The 15,764-nt window shown below is 48.5% G+C and overlaps 3 protein-coding genes across 3 annotated transcripts; 2 read left to right on the top strand and 1 right to left on the bottom strand.

Moving 5' to 3' along the window:
• Positions 1-415: 415 nt before the first annotated feature.
• On the top strand, positions 416-6,110 carry LOC117058921 (zinc finger and SCAN domain-containing protein 31-like; the record flags this gene model as incomplete). The annotated part of the gene is made up of 4 exons (XM_033170335.1): positions 416-1,288; positions 2,485-2,602; positions 2,834-3,311; positions 5,280-6,110. Coding segments are annotated over 4 exons (1,485 nt in total), but the record flags the coding sequence as incomplete, so codon positions are not given.
• Positions 6,111-8,398: 2,288 nt separating this feature from the next.
• Positions 8,399-12,082, bottom strand: SLX1A (SLX1 homolog A, structure-specific endonuclease subunit). The gene is made up of 7 exons (XM_033170072.1): positions 11,625-12,082; positions 11,350-11,558; positions 10,924-10,975; positions 10,479-10,799; positions 9,191-9,324; positions 8,961-9,048; positions 8,399-8,449 (listed from the first exon to the last, which is right to left on the bottom strand). The coding sequence occupies exons 2-7, from the start codon at positions 11,520-11,522 to the stop codon at positions 8,420-8,422; spliced, it is 798 nt and encodes a 265-aa protein (XP_033025963.1). The 5' UTR covers positions 11,523-11,558; positions 11,625-12,082; the 3' UTR covers positions 8,399-8,419.
• A 1,076-nt stretch (positions 12,083-13,158) lies between these two features.
• On the top strand, positions 13,159-15,460 carry BOLA2B (bolA family member 2B). Its single transcript, XM_033170146.1, has 3 exons — positions 13,159-13,308; positions 14,056-14,153; positions 15,171-15,460. The coding sequence occupies exons 1-3, from the start codon at positions 13,234-13,236 to the stop codon at positions 15,271-15,273; spliced, it is 276 nt and encodes a 91-aa protein (XP_033026037.1). The 5' UTR covers positions 13,159-13,233; the 3' UTR covers positions 15,274-15,460.
• Positions 15,461-15,764: the final 304 nt, after the last annotated feature.

The raw sequence follows: 15,764 nt of genomic DNA, 5'->3' as shown, positions 1-15,764 counted from the left end.
ATCTAATTTAAATGCTCTTATCAAGTGACAGTGCATGGTCAGCGGTTGTGTCTGCACCAAGATGGCTGATCACCATATATATCACCATATATAATAATGAGCAAGTGTTGTTGGAAAGGCAAACAGGGTTATTAATTTGTATTTTACAAATTAATATTTACAACATCTCTGAGGGATGTTGTGTTATTATCAGTCATCACTGTATCCATGCCAGGGATTGTGCCCCCCCCTTCCTTGTGCACCTGGGGACAGGAATATTAGGCGGGGTGAGAATAAAAATGGAACAATCTTCAGATGAGCAGTCCTGGGCTAAGAGTGTTCCACTTTTCGTGACAGGACAATGCCTTCACTTACCACAGATTATTCTAACCGCAGGCCAAGTCAAGAGATTGAGACGCCTTTCTCCTCAGCGTGAGAAACTGAAACCGAGAGAAAGCGGCAGCTGCATCAGTCCCTTGAGAAGCAAAGTGGCCAGACTTCAACTCCCACTTCCAAAATGGCGTCTCCCCAAGGAGAAATGGCGGACCTGGGACTCCCATTGCCGGTTCGAGTCAAAATGGAGGCTCAGAGCCAAGCAGCGAGTGCTTCACCAGAAGGAAATGGGAAATTCCCCAGCGTAAGCCCCTGTAGCGCTGCTGAGGAGCTAGCGAGAGGAGCGTCTGTGCCCAGGGTGAAGCAGGAGCTGGCAGAGGAGCCGCCTCAGAGCTGGGATTGCCAATGGCAGCGGGTGTTGGAAGTGGTGCCCACTCCAGTGGCGGCCTCAGTGCGGGACAACCCACAGTTGCCTCCTCTGTCCCAGGGGGGCAACACCGAGGCCTACCTGGCCACCTTTGAGCGAGTGGCCGATGCTTCTCAGTGGCCTAGAGAGGAGTGGGTAACCCGACTTGTGCCCGTCCTCAGTGGTCAAGCCCAGCAGGCCTATTTTGGTTTGGATGCGAAAGACAAGGGCGACTATGGGAAGGTGAAGGTGGCCATTTTGAGGCTGGACAGCTACATGGCCACAGAGGCCCATCGCCAAGGCTTTCGGCACTTCTGTTACCAGGATGCCGAGGGGCCACGAGGAACGTGCCAGCAGCTCCAGGAGCTTTGCCACCGTTGGCTGAGGCCTGAGAGCCAGACCAAAGAGCAGATCTTGGACCTGCTGATCTTGGAGCAGTTCCTTGTCATCCTGCCGCAGGAAATGCAAGACTGGATCAGGGAACGTGGGCCTGAGACCTGCGACCGGGCCGTGGCTCTGGCTGAGGAGTTTTTGCAGGAGCAGCAGGAGACTGAGAGATGGGCCCAACAGGTATGGGACGTAATCGGCCCCTGTCTTTTCTGGGGGTGCTGAGAGGGTTCCATGGGTTTGCAAACAGGAAATTGAATTCTGTCTAGCAGAAAGGGTGGGGATATTTCACTAGGGGTCTAATCAGCTTTTCATAGTCCAAGAGCAGTGTGAAAAATAGACACGAGGGTGCAAGTCATCTTGAGAACTGTCCTGGCAGATTCCATCTTTCCCTGAATACAGTGGAACCTTGGTTGTCGAACGTAATCCATTCCAGAAGACCGTTCGACAACGTTCGACAACCGAGGCGCAATGAGCTGTCAGCAAAATCCATTGAAAAAATGGAGAAACACACCCCGGAAGCCGTTTGACATCCGAGGCGCATTCAAAAATGGAAGCATTCACTTCCAGGATGTTGCCATTCGAAAGCTGAAACGTTCAACTTCTGAAGCATTTGACAACCGAGGTTCCACTGTATATGTACTTGGGGGGGGGAATACTTACAAACTAATGAGTAACAGCAGATATTGAAATTTTTGCCTCTAAAAGCAGCGTAGATTATGTGTGTTGGATGCACAGGAGACCAATTGAAAATCCGCTGTAGCCCCATGTGGCCAACACAAAGTGGGATGTGGTTTCATCTGAAAGTGGGAAGGTTATGCCTCACCACAGAATTGTTGCGGGGGGGGGGGGGGAGCTTGTCAACAAACTCTGTTCATATACTAGCTGTGGTGATTGCATCACACTCTGCCAGCCTCTTGAGGCACAGGGACTCCAGTTCTTTACTGGTTTCATTCCCTACAAGGCTCTTACTCCACTTTCCTTCATCCAGTGTTTCTGCTCTGATCGAGAAAGCTCTGTGTAATCTGTATGCACCCTGGCTGCTAGCACTTATTTATTCACATCCTTCAGATGATATTATGTTATATATATTGTTATTATATATCCTGCCTTTCTCCCAGAACCGTACATTGTAGTCACTGTCAACATTTGTATGGGGAATCTCGTCACTTGGCCACTGGGAGTCTTGACCACGCTTTCATTTTCCTTCTGGCGAAACATTTCATTTCAAACCCATGCAGTTGAAACTTACCTTTGTGCACCCATAATGGATAGTAAACCTGACTTGTTCAATACAGAAACGGAGCTTCTATGGGCGCCACTCGGCATCAGTTTCCGCGCAAGCTAAATTCAACCGTTTCCCGTTCCGTTCCTTTCAGATAACGGTGCCGATTGAGATGGTTATTGTAAACTCCCCCATTGTAGACCTGTCGGACTCGACACAGAGACATCTTCGCAGGGAAACCAAACCAGCTGACGAGGATAACAGCTTGCAAGGTAATTGCAACAGGAGAAGTGCCTCGGGAGGATGGCTTTTTCCATTTTTGTAGGATTAGGTTTCTGCGATACAGCGCCCTTTAACAAACTGCAGTTCCCAGGAGCTCTGCTTGGCCCTCCTTTCCTTTTGTTACCGGAGATGCCCAGGACTGAGCCCGAGATCGCCGGCATGCAGAGCATGGCATGTTGGTGCCTCAACCTCAAACACCCCTCTCTCTTTTCTCCCAACAGAAAGCTACTTTGCAAGCAGAGCTGTGGCCAAGGAGCTGCACCAGCCTGCAGTGGAGGAGCCGGGAAGGAGAGCTCCGGGAGGATTCGGGGAGGCTGTTTTCCCAAGAGGCGACCCTAGAAGGCCGCACGGGAGCGAGCGCGGTGTGGGGATGCAGCAGAAGGGGGGCTGCCTCTCGGTGCGGGTCATCAAGGACAGGGGGCTCAGAGGGGTCCTCGCAGACCCCGAAGCAAAGCGCCACCTGTGCAAGGAGTGCGGGAAAAGGTTCCGCAAGAGGTGGGACCTCATTCGGCACGAGAGGATCCACACGGGCGAGAAGCCCTACCAGTGCCCGGAATGCGGGAACAGCTTCAACAGGAACACGACCCTCACGAAGCACCTCCTCGTCCACTCGGGGGAGAAGCCCCACCAGTGCGCTTACTGCGGGAAGAGATTCACGCGGAGGTCGCACGTCGTGAACCACCAGAGGCGCCATTCCTGGTAGGGGCTGCCTTCCGTTCCTCTCCTCTGCCGACTCTGGCTGGCCCATTAGCCGCATCTTGTGGGGGTGGGGGTGGCCCACCTTTAGGTGGATGTGTGCCAGCAGAAAGGAAGTGTTGTTGTTGTTGTTGTTGTCTTTATACCACCCTTTATCTGTAGATCACAAGGCAGTTCACAACACCGGACCATAGGGCACACCTCATTTTTAGAGGAGGAAACAAGAAAAAAATATTTTTCTGGTTTTCCTCCTCTAAAAGCCCTGTTGTTGTTTTTTTGTTTTTTGAGGATCAGCTAAAAGTTTTGCAGCTTTTTTACAAAGGGAAAAGCCCTGGCTTTTTTGAGGATCAGCTAGAAGTTTTGCAGCTGTTTTTGCAAAGGGAAAAGCAAAGCTCCTTTTGCAAAGGGGGAAAAGCAAAGAGGAAAAGCCCCATTTTTATGGGGTTTAACTCACATTTCTGAAAAATCTTAAGGAAAGGGAGCCATTTCTACTGTTTCCAGACAGATAAGCTAATCAGCCAGTCACATGTCGCTGGGGAAACAAACAACCTCCCTCTGCAGCACATTCAACAAAGGAGGGCGGGGCTGAAAGGGAGCCAGGACTCTTATCTCACTCCTGATCTCTTGCTGATCAGCTGCTGAGCGGGGTCCTTTCAACACTCCCTTTTCTCTTTGTAAAATAAAAAGCACAATCTGCTTTTGGCCCCTGGGCAATTCAGCTCCAGGGACCACCATTCGCTCCATAAGACGCACAGGTATTTCCCCTTACTTTTCAGGAGGGGAAAAGTGCGTCTAATGGAGCGAAAAATACTGTACATAATAAAACTAGCAGCAGCCCAATAATCCCCACCCACCCACAATGACAAAGGCATTGATGTCAATCAGCCGAAGACCTGGCGGAAGAGGAATGTTTTTGCCTGGCACCTAAAGGTGTATAATGAAGGCACCAGCCGAACCTCCCTGGTGAGAGCATTCCACAAATGGGGAGCCACTGCAGAAAAGGCCCGTCCTTGTGTTGCCACCCTCCGGACTTTCATGGAGGAGACACACGAAAAAGGGCCTCAGAAGATGATATCAGGGTCCTAGTAGGATCATATGGAGAGAGGCAGTCCTTGAGGCATTGCGGTCCTGAGCCGCATGAAGAGGGTGGGCTGAGAAACCTGTTTTGACTGTTGGTTGTTAGGAGACCCCCTGTTCCCCTCGCAGAGCTCCAATTCCCAGAGCGGTGTAACAGTCGCTTCCTCTTCCCAGGGAGTGTTGGGAATTGTAGCCCCGTGAGACGAGCAGGCCTCATCTAACAACTCTCAGAAAACCCTTTTTAAAACTACAGTTCCCAGGTTTCTTTTGGGCAAGCCATGTTACTTTATTGGCATGATACTGCTGTCAATTGATAGTGTTCAGCTGTGTGTGTGTGTGCTTGTTTACATGTAGGCGAACATTCAAGCAAGCCACCCCTCCCTTTGTATTCTGACGTGGTACAACCCAGGAACATCGGTTCCACGCTTTCTGCGTTCAAACTTGGCCTGAATTAGGGATAGTACAGTCGGTAGAGCATGAGGTTCTTAATCTCAGGGTTGGGGGTTCGGGTCCCACGTTGGACAAAAGATTCCTTCATTGCAGGGATTTGGCCCTTGTGTTCCTTTCCAACGCTACAATTCTGATTCTATGTACAGTATTTATCCCACCTTTCCTCCAAGGAGCTCAGTGTGATGTACATAGCCCCGCCCCTCTCCATTTTTTCCTCACAACAACCCTGTGAGGTAGGTTAGGCTGGGAGTAAGTAAGTGACTGGCCCAAGGTCACCCAGGGAGCTTCATGGCTGAGTGGGGATTTGAACCCTGGTCTCTCAGGTCCTAGTCTGACACCAGCCGCCACACTGCATTGGCTGTCATTATGGACCAAATTGACAAGAAAAACAAGGATTGAATTTCTGGTTTCTTACGATAACACACCTTTCTCCTTTTGTTGCAGCCAAGGAAGGTCTTGACGAAGTTCCCGCTGTCTCCTGTTGGTGCGACAGATTTGAGCAGAAAGCAAAGGAATTTACTCCTGTTTCCAGAGGCGAAGAGGCTGCAGCCGGGTGTTTGCGCTGGGAGGCTCGGAAGGCAGGCTGTGCTGTTGGCAGAGGGGTGGCTTCTAGAGCATTTGTTGCTTGTGTGCATCTCGAATCTGATGGTCCAAGGATGTCTGAGGGCAAGCAGCTTCCAGGGGGTGGGGAGGGGTGGGGGATAAGGGTCTGTACTACCCGTTCTGTCATTTGGCGAAGTCGTGAAACTGTGGGAGCATCTTAAGAGAAAGGAAAACTATCCATTGTCATCGGATCCAGAAAGGCAGCCCTGGGTCAGGTTTCATCTATTTATTTAACATCCTCATGGGATCACTTGCTGGAGCTGAAGGTAGAATATGTATCAGGACATGGGCAGGAATCTGAGCACAAACCAGCAGATGCCACTGGGAGGACTGCAAATTTTGAGCGGCTCCCTCAACATTTTTGTATCCAAGCAAGCTTTGCCATGTCAGAAGTACACTTTCAGCACTTTGCTGTACCCATGCCTGAAACTGACGGTTCGCATCATGGCAACAGCCCGAAACTGGAAGGCACAGAAGGGAAGAGTGCTCTTGCAGGTTTCCCATGTGCATCTGGGTAGCCACTGTGAGAACAGGATGCTAGGTGAGAGATTGGCCTTTGGCCTGATTTAGTAGGCGCTTGTTTTGTTCTTGAGCATTTAAAAGGCAAAATATGCTCCAGGAGCAGAGGAGCATGCTGGACTCGCAAAAGTGATCCCTGTAATGGAGCCCCGGGGGGGGGGGGGAATAGGGTACAGCCTAACTCATGTATAAACTCCAGGCCTTGAGCTGGAAATAGGATTGCCAACTGACCAGGAAAAGCAATGGCCAAATGTGTTCTTGTGCCTTTATTAGTGGCTCTACATGCATAAAATGAACCAGTTTCTCAGCATGGGGATAACACTACCAGTTGTGAATACCTACACATCAGGCTGCTGTTAAAAGCTTACAAGTGCAGCGGCTGGTTGAAAATTTGGCAGCCCAGGTTGGAAAGGGAGGGCTGGATGGGGAAATAGGAAACGTCCCAGCCTCCCATTCTGGGCAATGGATCGAGTTGCTGAACACCTTACAGGGTCCTGATGTGATTCCTTGGTGCACGGCTTACTACTTATGCAGGATAGTGATTGTGCCCCTACAGGTTGAGTAATGCACGGTGTAACTGACTTGGCTGTCGGTGGTGTATTTTAACTTTTAACTCCCTAGAAATGGAAAATCACCGGCGCTTCTGTTTATTTAATAATTTATTTCCCAGTTTCCCAAAATGTGGTTCATAAACCACTTACAAAAAAGTTTCAAACATTAAAAAAAATCAAGACATTGGTTCTAATAAAACCTGGCAACAGTTGCTGCTGTTCCCTAAACAGGATGCCTCGTGCTATTCAAGGCTCTCACAGTCCTGTTCTGTCAATGGTTGCGATTCCTAAAAGAGCAGAGCAGAAAAACACAGGGTTGTGTGTGTGTTTTTTTAACATGTTATTTATGGAGGGGGAGAAACTGACCTTTCCTAAGTGCAATCTTGGATCTTGTTTTAAAAAGCACAAAACAGATGCAGGCTTAAGCATTTGCAGATCTGTTCACATGGTCATTATGGGTTTTTAAGTTTGTTGGGGGGCTCAGTATATGCTCTTGGTTCCCCATATGGGCTTTATTTTAGCCTCTAGAACTCTGATTATGCTGGGAGAAGATCACATTTTACTTGTTCTGAAAACACAAAGCCCATGACTTAGCACAGATGTGCAAACGTGTAGAAGTCCAGACCAAAGCCACAGCTCCCCTCCCTGGTCATGCCAACTGCTGGGGCTAAGCCATGGTTTGGCTTAGCATTAACATGTGAACTGGGCCTCTATAAAGCAGCTTTCAAGAATTAGTAAACATACCCTCGACATGCTTTAACAGTGAGAAGTCTCTGGCTGAACTTTCATTTCATTCACTTAGCGGCTTTAGGTGTGCCACTATTCACTGAGTCCTCTCCTTTGCAGTACAGTGGTGCCCCGCTAGACGAATGCCTCGCTAGACGAAAAACTCGCTAGATGAACAGCATTTGTCTAGCGGAAGCTGCCCCGCAAGACGAAAAAGTCAATGGGGCTGCTTCGCAAGACAATTTTTAATTATTATTATTTTTAGTGCGAAAACCTCCGCGCTCCATTGCTGCTTCGCTAGACGAAAATTCGCTCTACGAAAAAACTCGTAGAACGAATTATTTTCGTCTAGCGGGGCACCACTGTATAGGGATAATACTAGCCTAAGGGGAGGAATTGTAAGTGCTTTGAACAGAGAAAAAATTTCATGCAAATATGAAGTACAACTATTGTCTCAAGAACCTACTGTATTTTATGTATGGTCCAGAAATATGCCATTTCCTTGTTCAGTATGAGCACCCAGTGCAATAGGCATGATATCAAATTGTCCTAATTTTGACCACATTCCAGGGCACTAGTTGGGAGCCTGTTGTTGGACTCCATTGGCCATCAGCCCCAGCCAGCATGGCCAAAGCGCAGAGATGATGGGAGCTGTATTCCAGCAACACGTGAAAGACCACAGGTTCCCCTCCACTACTCTTCTTCGGTTGCTTTCTCTTGCTCTTCTGGCCCCAATTTGCTCTGCTCTGCCCTTTCAATGTCCTGAATGCCAGTGGCACAGTTCCCACCATTGTCCCAATGCACCGGAACATCCACCCTCCGTGGTTCCCAGCCAGAAAATCCTGGAGGAGGGAGCTTTCCATTCATCTTGCAAGTCTTGATTTCTCCCACCCCTGCTTTTCTTATTTCATAGACATCCTGCTGAATCCTTCAGTCCTTTTATTTAATCATTTCACTTAAGAGAATTAATTATTTCACTCGTGAGTTGCATGATTCTGGGGCTGGGAGCTTAAAAGAGCCCAGATCCAGCTGGGGAAGAAGCAAACACAGGAGCTGATCCAGGGAAGAGGAAGAGGGCATGCTGGGATTTTCGGAAGGTGTTGGGATTCCTGGACACTCTTCCGCTGCTCTAAAGGATGAAAGGTCAGCCATGGACAGCTTTTGCAAAAGCACAGGACTCCTCCTTCACAGCTGCAGCTCATTAGTCCAATGCTCCTGCAGCATAAAAGGAAGGAAACGGATTAACGTGCAAGGAACAACATAGCGGAGTGGAACAGGCGGGGCTTATGTCAGAGGTGATGTGGCCAAATAAAAAAAGGTAGAATTTAAGTATCACAGGCAGGAGATTAACTTTATTGGAAGGAAAGGGAGCTGGTTGGAGTAGAAAGGCATATACGGGACAAGGATGGGCTTATATTATGACAAGGGTTACATCTACGTATCTTAGGGTTTCCATACAGCTGGAATTTCCCAGACATAACCAGAATACTGCAGTCGGAAGCAGTGTCTGGGGGGAAATCGCTAAAATGCCCGGTAAAATCCGGACATATGGAAACCCAGGTCAGCAGTGTCGTTCTTGGCGATTTTCCTTAAAAGTAGCGGGCATTTTAAAATGTCCGTATTTTTAACTGTTTGAAATATGGCAACCCTAATCTATCTGCTTGAACACAATATAGTTTCCAGCACAAACTAGTCAAATATAGAAATAGTGTCTAGAGGCCTTTACCTGGGAGGAGGTGGGATCAGCTTCTAGGTTGCCGTAACAGCCTTTATGGTGACGGACCAGGTCCCCCCAGAGCACAAGATTCTTGCAGCTGGGGGAAAGGGGGAGAAAGCAGGATTTTCTCAGTGTGGTAGCTGGAGCAGGATGGGGCAGGCTCAGTGCCAGCATTTCAAATACTGTCAACCTGCTCCAACCTCTCTTAATTCTGCCAGTGCGCAGGAGGAGTTGCTTACCCTGGGCATTGCCCTTCGATTGGCAGGAAGTGAAGTGGCTCTTTCTCTAGGAAAGCCCGAGACAAACAAGTCATATGAGCAGCCATGGTGCAGCCAGGGTGGAAGCAGTGCAAGGGGATGTCATTGTCACCATCCTGCAGGGGGGGGAAAATCCAAAATACAGCCCTCGACTCCTTCTAGCTTAATCCCTACTCCAATAACAGACACAGGAGGAAACAGCACCAATTCCTCTCTCATAAAGGTGTACAGCAATTGCTGTGTTTTCCTCCTACTGTCAGAGGCAGGGTTCCTCTGGATATCACCTGCAGGGAATCACCAGGGAGGAGAGTAGTGCTGCTGCACTCAGGCCCTGCTTCCCGGCTTCCCAGAGGTATCTGGTTGGCCACTGTGAGCACAGGACTGGACTGCATCGATCTTCAGGTTGATCCAGTAGGGCTTTTGCATTCTCCGACAGCCAGTGTGTCCTGACTTCAAAGTTCCTATTCCCCCAAATTCAAATCTCCCCCAGATTATTTCAAAAGTCAAGCAACGAACACTCATTCCACAGATCTCACCTCTCAAACCATCCAGGAATGCCGGCTTCTAGCCCTCATTCCCTGCCCCACTCACTCCAATCCATTCTGCTGCTAAAGGAGAGGCGGGGAACCTTTTTGGCCCTGATCTTTTTTGTCCCCCTACCCCTGCGGCCCAACTTTGACAGGTGTCAGGAGCTGGAGTCAGGGGCAGGCCAGCAATAGAACATCTGGTGTCAATGAAGTTAACTCTTTATTCAAAAAAAACCCTCAAAACAATGCAGGCCTAGTGATCACAGCAACTCTTCCCAGTAGGTCTTGCCTCAAGGAGGCAATTGTGAGGACTGAAGGTCTCCGTCTCCCCACCATTCTCTAAGGCTTTTACCTCAGGTCCTTCCCCAGGAACCTGAGGCTCCTTAGTCTTGTCTCTCTTTGCTCCACCCTCTTCATTCCTCTCCATGTTCTGGGAGACCAGAAGAAAGGGGGAGACTCCCTGGCTTCTTCAGCAGCCTCCCCACACTCTGCCTCCTGACTCCCCTCTGCTTCTGCTTCTGCTTCTGGACTGCTCTTTGCCACAGCCTCTTCCTGCTCACCAAGCCTTGTTCCCTCTTCAGCTTCCGACATCTCCCAGTCTGCTCCCTCTGACCACTCACAGTCATCGCACCACCACTCCCCAGGCTCTGAGCCTTCTTCCCCAGCTAGTGCCACTCCTCTGCATCCAGCCAGTCCATGAAGACAGGTGGGTAGGATACCAAATACCCTAGACCCAGCATTACCTGGATTTTTTTCAGACAGATGCTGCAGCGTTTTGGAGTAGCCACATTCACCTCTGAAGCCTTCACCCCCTTGGTCTTGACAGCTCGGACCTGCCCAAAGGCCACCGGCATGTGTAGCGGAGGTTCCAAGCCTGCAGGGAAGTCCCTGCAATATTCCTGCTTGAGCCAGCGAATGGTGAGGGGCAGACGGCACCAAGGAGCAGTTTGGAGCATGTGGGCTAAGACACGCAGGTGGAAGTCAAACTGACGCTCCCGTGAAGTGCGCCTGGTCACGTGAGTGAGGCGGCGGGAGGAGTGCGGATGCTGCCAAGCCCACTCAAACTGTGGGAGAGAGAGGAAATCAAAGGAGATTGCTTAGGTTTGTGGGGGGCTAGCAGTTGTGGGAAAAGGAACCCCACTGCTAAAAAGGGAAGGGAAGGTGAGCGGAAATTGAGAAGGGCCTTACCCGCAGAGCAGCCACATCAGAAGGGAAACCGTGGATGATCAGCACCATGTCCCTGCAAGGAGAAAGGAAGGAAAATTCGATTTCCCAGCATGCACAGCCTAGAAAGTCTAGTTCCCAGTATGCACTGAAGTCTCCTCAGGATGGTTGGCTTAGAAAATGGACATACTGAGATGGAAGACATACTGTAGACAGAAAAGGAAATTTTGAAAGTCATAGCTCAGTAGTAGAATACGTGCTTTACAAGCAGAAAATCCCAAGATCAATTTCTGATATGTCGACTTAAGGCTGGCCTGGGAAAGCCCCCCTCCATCCACCAAGTATAAAACCCTGGAGAGGTGCGGCCAGTCAGTGGTCGACAACTACTGAGCTGGATAGGCCAAAGGTCTGACATGGAATAATGCAGCTTTCTTGGCTGCTATGCATTACCAGGGACCACGGCCACTTGTCTTCCAAGCCCCACCGCGTCGCTTCCCGCCGTTGTGCTGATTGATGCGTCGCTCGGGATTGACAGTGAAGCCGACGTAGACTCGGCCATGGTAACGAGGGTTGGTGCAGTACAGAAGGTAGACCCCAAAGAAGTTGCACACTTCCACCACCATGGCGACCGCCAAGGGCTCAAGCACGTCCGAGCAGACCTACAAGGATGGAGAAAGCAAGCGTTAGGCAAAGAGTACCGCTCTCTTCTGTTGTTCCTCTCTCATCTCTGCTCTTCCTTTGCTCCGATGCCTTCCCGTTTTCCACGCCGCTCAGTATAGGGCTGCCGCCTCTTATCCTGGCAGGGCTCCTTTTCAAGAGATAGGTGCAGGGAAGAAATCCAGCATCACTGCCTCTCCATGGAGGGGAGACTTGGACATGTTGGGCTGCTGCTTGTCAACACAGTTCTTGGAGGAAGAGCGGCCCAACGAGGGTTCTTTATTGCCATAGAGGGGAGAGCTGCACCTACTGAACCTCTGCCTGCCATGCAGCACACCGGAGCACTACCAAAGGAGAGCTGGACGCTGCCCTAGCGCTGTATTTCCCCCAGGAATATAGTTTTTGCTTCAGCATTTCCCATCATGCCCTGCGCCTTTCAAACAGAGGTCCCTCCCTTTGCCATCATGCTCCGCCTTAGCCTATCCGCAGTTTCCCATCATGCACTGCACCCCATTTTTCTGTCCCCATCTCGGTCCGCTAACTATCCGTCAACCTTCCTCCTTAGGTCCGGCTAATATCGTTTCTTTTGAATTCGGCCTTGTTTGCATTCTATTGGCTGCGGCGAAGACATGCCCCACCCACGTGGGCAACCTCCCGCGAGAGGAGCGGGTGACGTCACGGGGTCTGCAGGGAGCATAGACATATTAAGAAAATCTTTAAGAGGTCTAATAAGAACTAGTGTCAAAGAGTAGCCGAAAACATTTTTTAAAGTCTATAATTCTACATAAAGGCGCTTTTTCATAACGTAGTTTTTCTTCATTTTCATCTTTAAACTGTTTAAAGAGATATATCTTTGTTTACATTTGAGAATATGGCTTGCAACAATTACAAAAAAAATAAAATAAACAGTCAGATAAACGTTTCTGAATATTTTAACGAAGCGGTCAAACATGGAGGCATATAAATGAATATGTAACATATAAATGAATATGAATGAATATGAATATAAATGAATATAACATATAAATGAATATGAACTAGAGACATATAATGAACTCCTCTGGGGCTTACACAGAAGTAAGCCCCAATTAGTTCAATGCGTCTGAGTCACAGTTACAGGTGGGTAGCCGTGTTGGTCTGCCATAGTCAAAACAAAATCGAAAATTCTTTCTAGTAGCACCTTAGAGACCAACTGAGTTAGTTGCTGGTATGAGCTTTCGTGGTATCTGAAGAAGTGTGCATGCACACGAAAGCTCATACCAGCAACTAACTCAGTTGGTCTCTAAGGTGCTACTAGAAAGAATTTTCGATTTTGTTCTGAGTCACAGGCATAGGATTGCAGCCTAAACCTGCGATAGGCTCAGGGTGATGTCACTCTATTCCTAATTTCTTCTCTTAGATAATCAATAATAATGATAATGATATCGATATATACTTTGCATTCACATTTAGAAGAGTAAGTTAATTCAATTTTCCCCCAAAAGACTGCGGCGGTGGGGCAGCTCTACCTTATTCTTTCTCTACGGTAAGATAAATTACGCGGAAGTGATGCAGGCACGCACGACTTTAGGTCGATGTGATTGGTTAAAGGAGACATGGGGCGGATGTGACGTATGCCATAGGCGGAAGTGGGGCGTTTGGTGGTTCTCTTTCATCTCGGGCGCTTCCCTGGGCAGGATGGAGGCGTCTGGCGCTCTTAGCGTGGAGGCCTTGCGGGAGCGGCTGCTCCAGGGGCTCGAGGCCGAGCATGTGGTAAGCGGGGCAGCCCCCCAAGGACCTTTGACACACCCCTCTTTCTCTGAAAAAGAAGAGGCCGCTTCCTTTGTTGGAAGAGCCATTCTGTCTCCTTTCCCTGCGTGGCTCCTGGACGCTCTTTATTCTCTCACAGCGCCAGCCTGGTCCGGGTTTGCTCGGAAGGAAGGGCTGCTGTGTTTAGTGAGCTTACTCCAAGGAAAGTGTGCACAGAAATATAGCCTCACACTAGTTAGGTGTCAGCTGCAAATCTTGGCAATTAAAATATTGGGATCTCAACTGAGGAGTGCAAGGAAAGAGATAAGTAATGCATCTGATAGATATCAAATTTTGTCTAAAAAGAGATCAAACCAGAATGACTATCACCTATATTCTAGGACCTGTGGGGCACCTTTTAGCATTGTCATAAGCGTGTCTGCTAATCCTAAGTGTTTTCCACTGAGCCTGCTGGGATTTGCTTTCTATAAGTGTACCTAGGATTGCAGCCTTGACCAGCTTTGGGTGGTTCTGTAGTAAGATTAAGAAAAGTGGGTGTGCCCTTCTTAGTAGGGACCGTCACTGTTTCTGTTGTACGCCTTGGTACCCATTATGCACACACCTTGGTACTTGGCTTGACTTGCTTGCTTTGTATTTTCATGACACGCAGGTATCTTACCCTGAAATGAATTTGGAGGGGGAGGGGTGGCCTGCATTGACTTCTCTTCTAAACTCTGTATAATCAACCTTTTCCTCATCCCATTACACAAGGAGGTAGAAGACACAACCCCTGGACGCTGTGCCACAAGCTTCAAAGTCCTAGTAGTTTCCCCACGATTCCGAGGAAAAGCCCTGTTGCAGCGGCATCGGTAAGTAGGGAGAGGATGAGTTAGCATAGCTAGGGGGACTCTCTTCTCCTCTAACTAGTTGGCAGTGTCTCTTTAAAGATTCAGAATCTTGAGTCAAAAGACTCCCAAATAAAGTATTCCTTGTATCTCCAACCCGCTCTTGTCGGTGCTACAGCTTCATGTGCTGTTCCTTACCCAGCAACTTCTCCCTTCCATGGTTGTTTTATTCTTGCATTTACTTACATTTCTATCCCACCTTTGCTACAGGGAGCTCAAGGCAGATCACATGCCCCCTGCCTGATTTTACCTTCACAACAACCATGTGAAGGAGGGTCAGGCTGAGAGTGACTGGCCCAAGGTCATTCCGTGAGCTTCATGGCACAGCAGATGTTTGAATCTGGGTCTTATCCTAGTCGAGGGATGGCGGCCACATCAAGCAACCCATCTTGAACGTGTTTATATATATAGATTGTGTGCATTATTCATCCCCCCCACAATGTTGCTTGAATTTTTTATTCAAACAGACTGAAAGCTTTACTTGGAAATTTTATTTATTGGAGTACTTGTAAATGTTCAGACATAACAATTCAATAGCATAGACTTCCCTTACATTGCTTAAATTTTAGGGGTGGGGGAAATGAAGGCACTGAAAACTAACATACTAACAGCCCAAAGTGCTGCATATTAAATACAGATGTTTCATTTTATAGTGGTATGAAAAAGTTAATTACGACTTTGAAGTCAACCAATTTGACTGGTATTGTATCCATTCCCCATGTTACTAATCACATCTGCAGCCATTCATTTTTGGAAATGTCAAAAAATTTCACAGAGAAGAGTGGTGAAACAGTTTCTTCACCACACCATTGACTTCTTGAATTAATCTGTTTGATTGCGTGCATTAGAAGTTGTTGCTGGTAGCTAAAAATGGCCAGAGTGGTACTTTAAAAACTTACATTACTGACTAAGATGCCGTCTAGAAGCAAGAATGCCCTTGGATTTTTGCCTATTTCCATCTCCTCTCCCCACCTTCCCTAGGCTGGTCAATGAAGTCTTAGTGGAGGAGTTGAAGCACATTCACGCCTTTGAGCAGAGAACGCTAACGCCAGAGCAGTGGGCGAAAGAACAAGAAGCTAAGTGAGAGAGGAGCTCCTCTGCCCTGGAAAAGAAGGCGGCGGCAGCCCAGAGACCAAAACAAACCCCCAAGGGGATGGGAGAGGCAGCTGTGGAGCAAACATATGCAGGCGTGGGACCCACCCAGGTCTCTCCAGTGGGAAAAATAGGAGGACTTGGAAGAGCATGTAGCAGAAAATAAAATGTAAAACCAGTTTCCTTGTGTGTTATATTAAGCATTCCTACCTGTTGGACTCTGCTCTGAGCATCTCTGAAGCCAAATTCTCTAAACAAAGATAGGGAACCTGTGATGCTCCAGGTGTTGCTGGATTACAAACCCCATCATCCCTGGCCATTGGACATTCTGGTAGGAGCTGATGGGAGTTGGAGTTCAGCAACATGGAGGCTCATAGCTTTTCCACTCCTGCTTTGACAATACCTTCCTATCCTGCGTGTTTCAGATTTTTAGGGGGGGCAAAGGGAATGGGGCACTAAGTAATTTTTTCCCTTTAACTATAG

Source organism: Lacerta agilis, chromosome 14 (assembly GCF_009819535.1).
Source record: "Lacerta agilis isolate rLacAgi1 chromosome 14, rLacAgi1.pri, whole genome shotgun sequence".
In the NCBI taxonomy this organism is placed as follows: Eukaryota; Metazoa; Chordata; class Lepidosauria; order Squamata; family Lacertidae; genus Lacerta; species Lacerta agilis.
The sequence above is the reverse complement of the archived record's forward strand: the minus strand, read 5'-3'. Positions and strand labels throughout refer to the sequence as shown.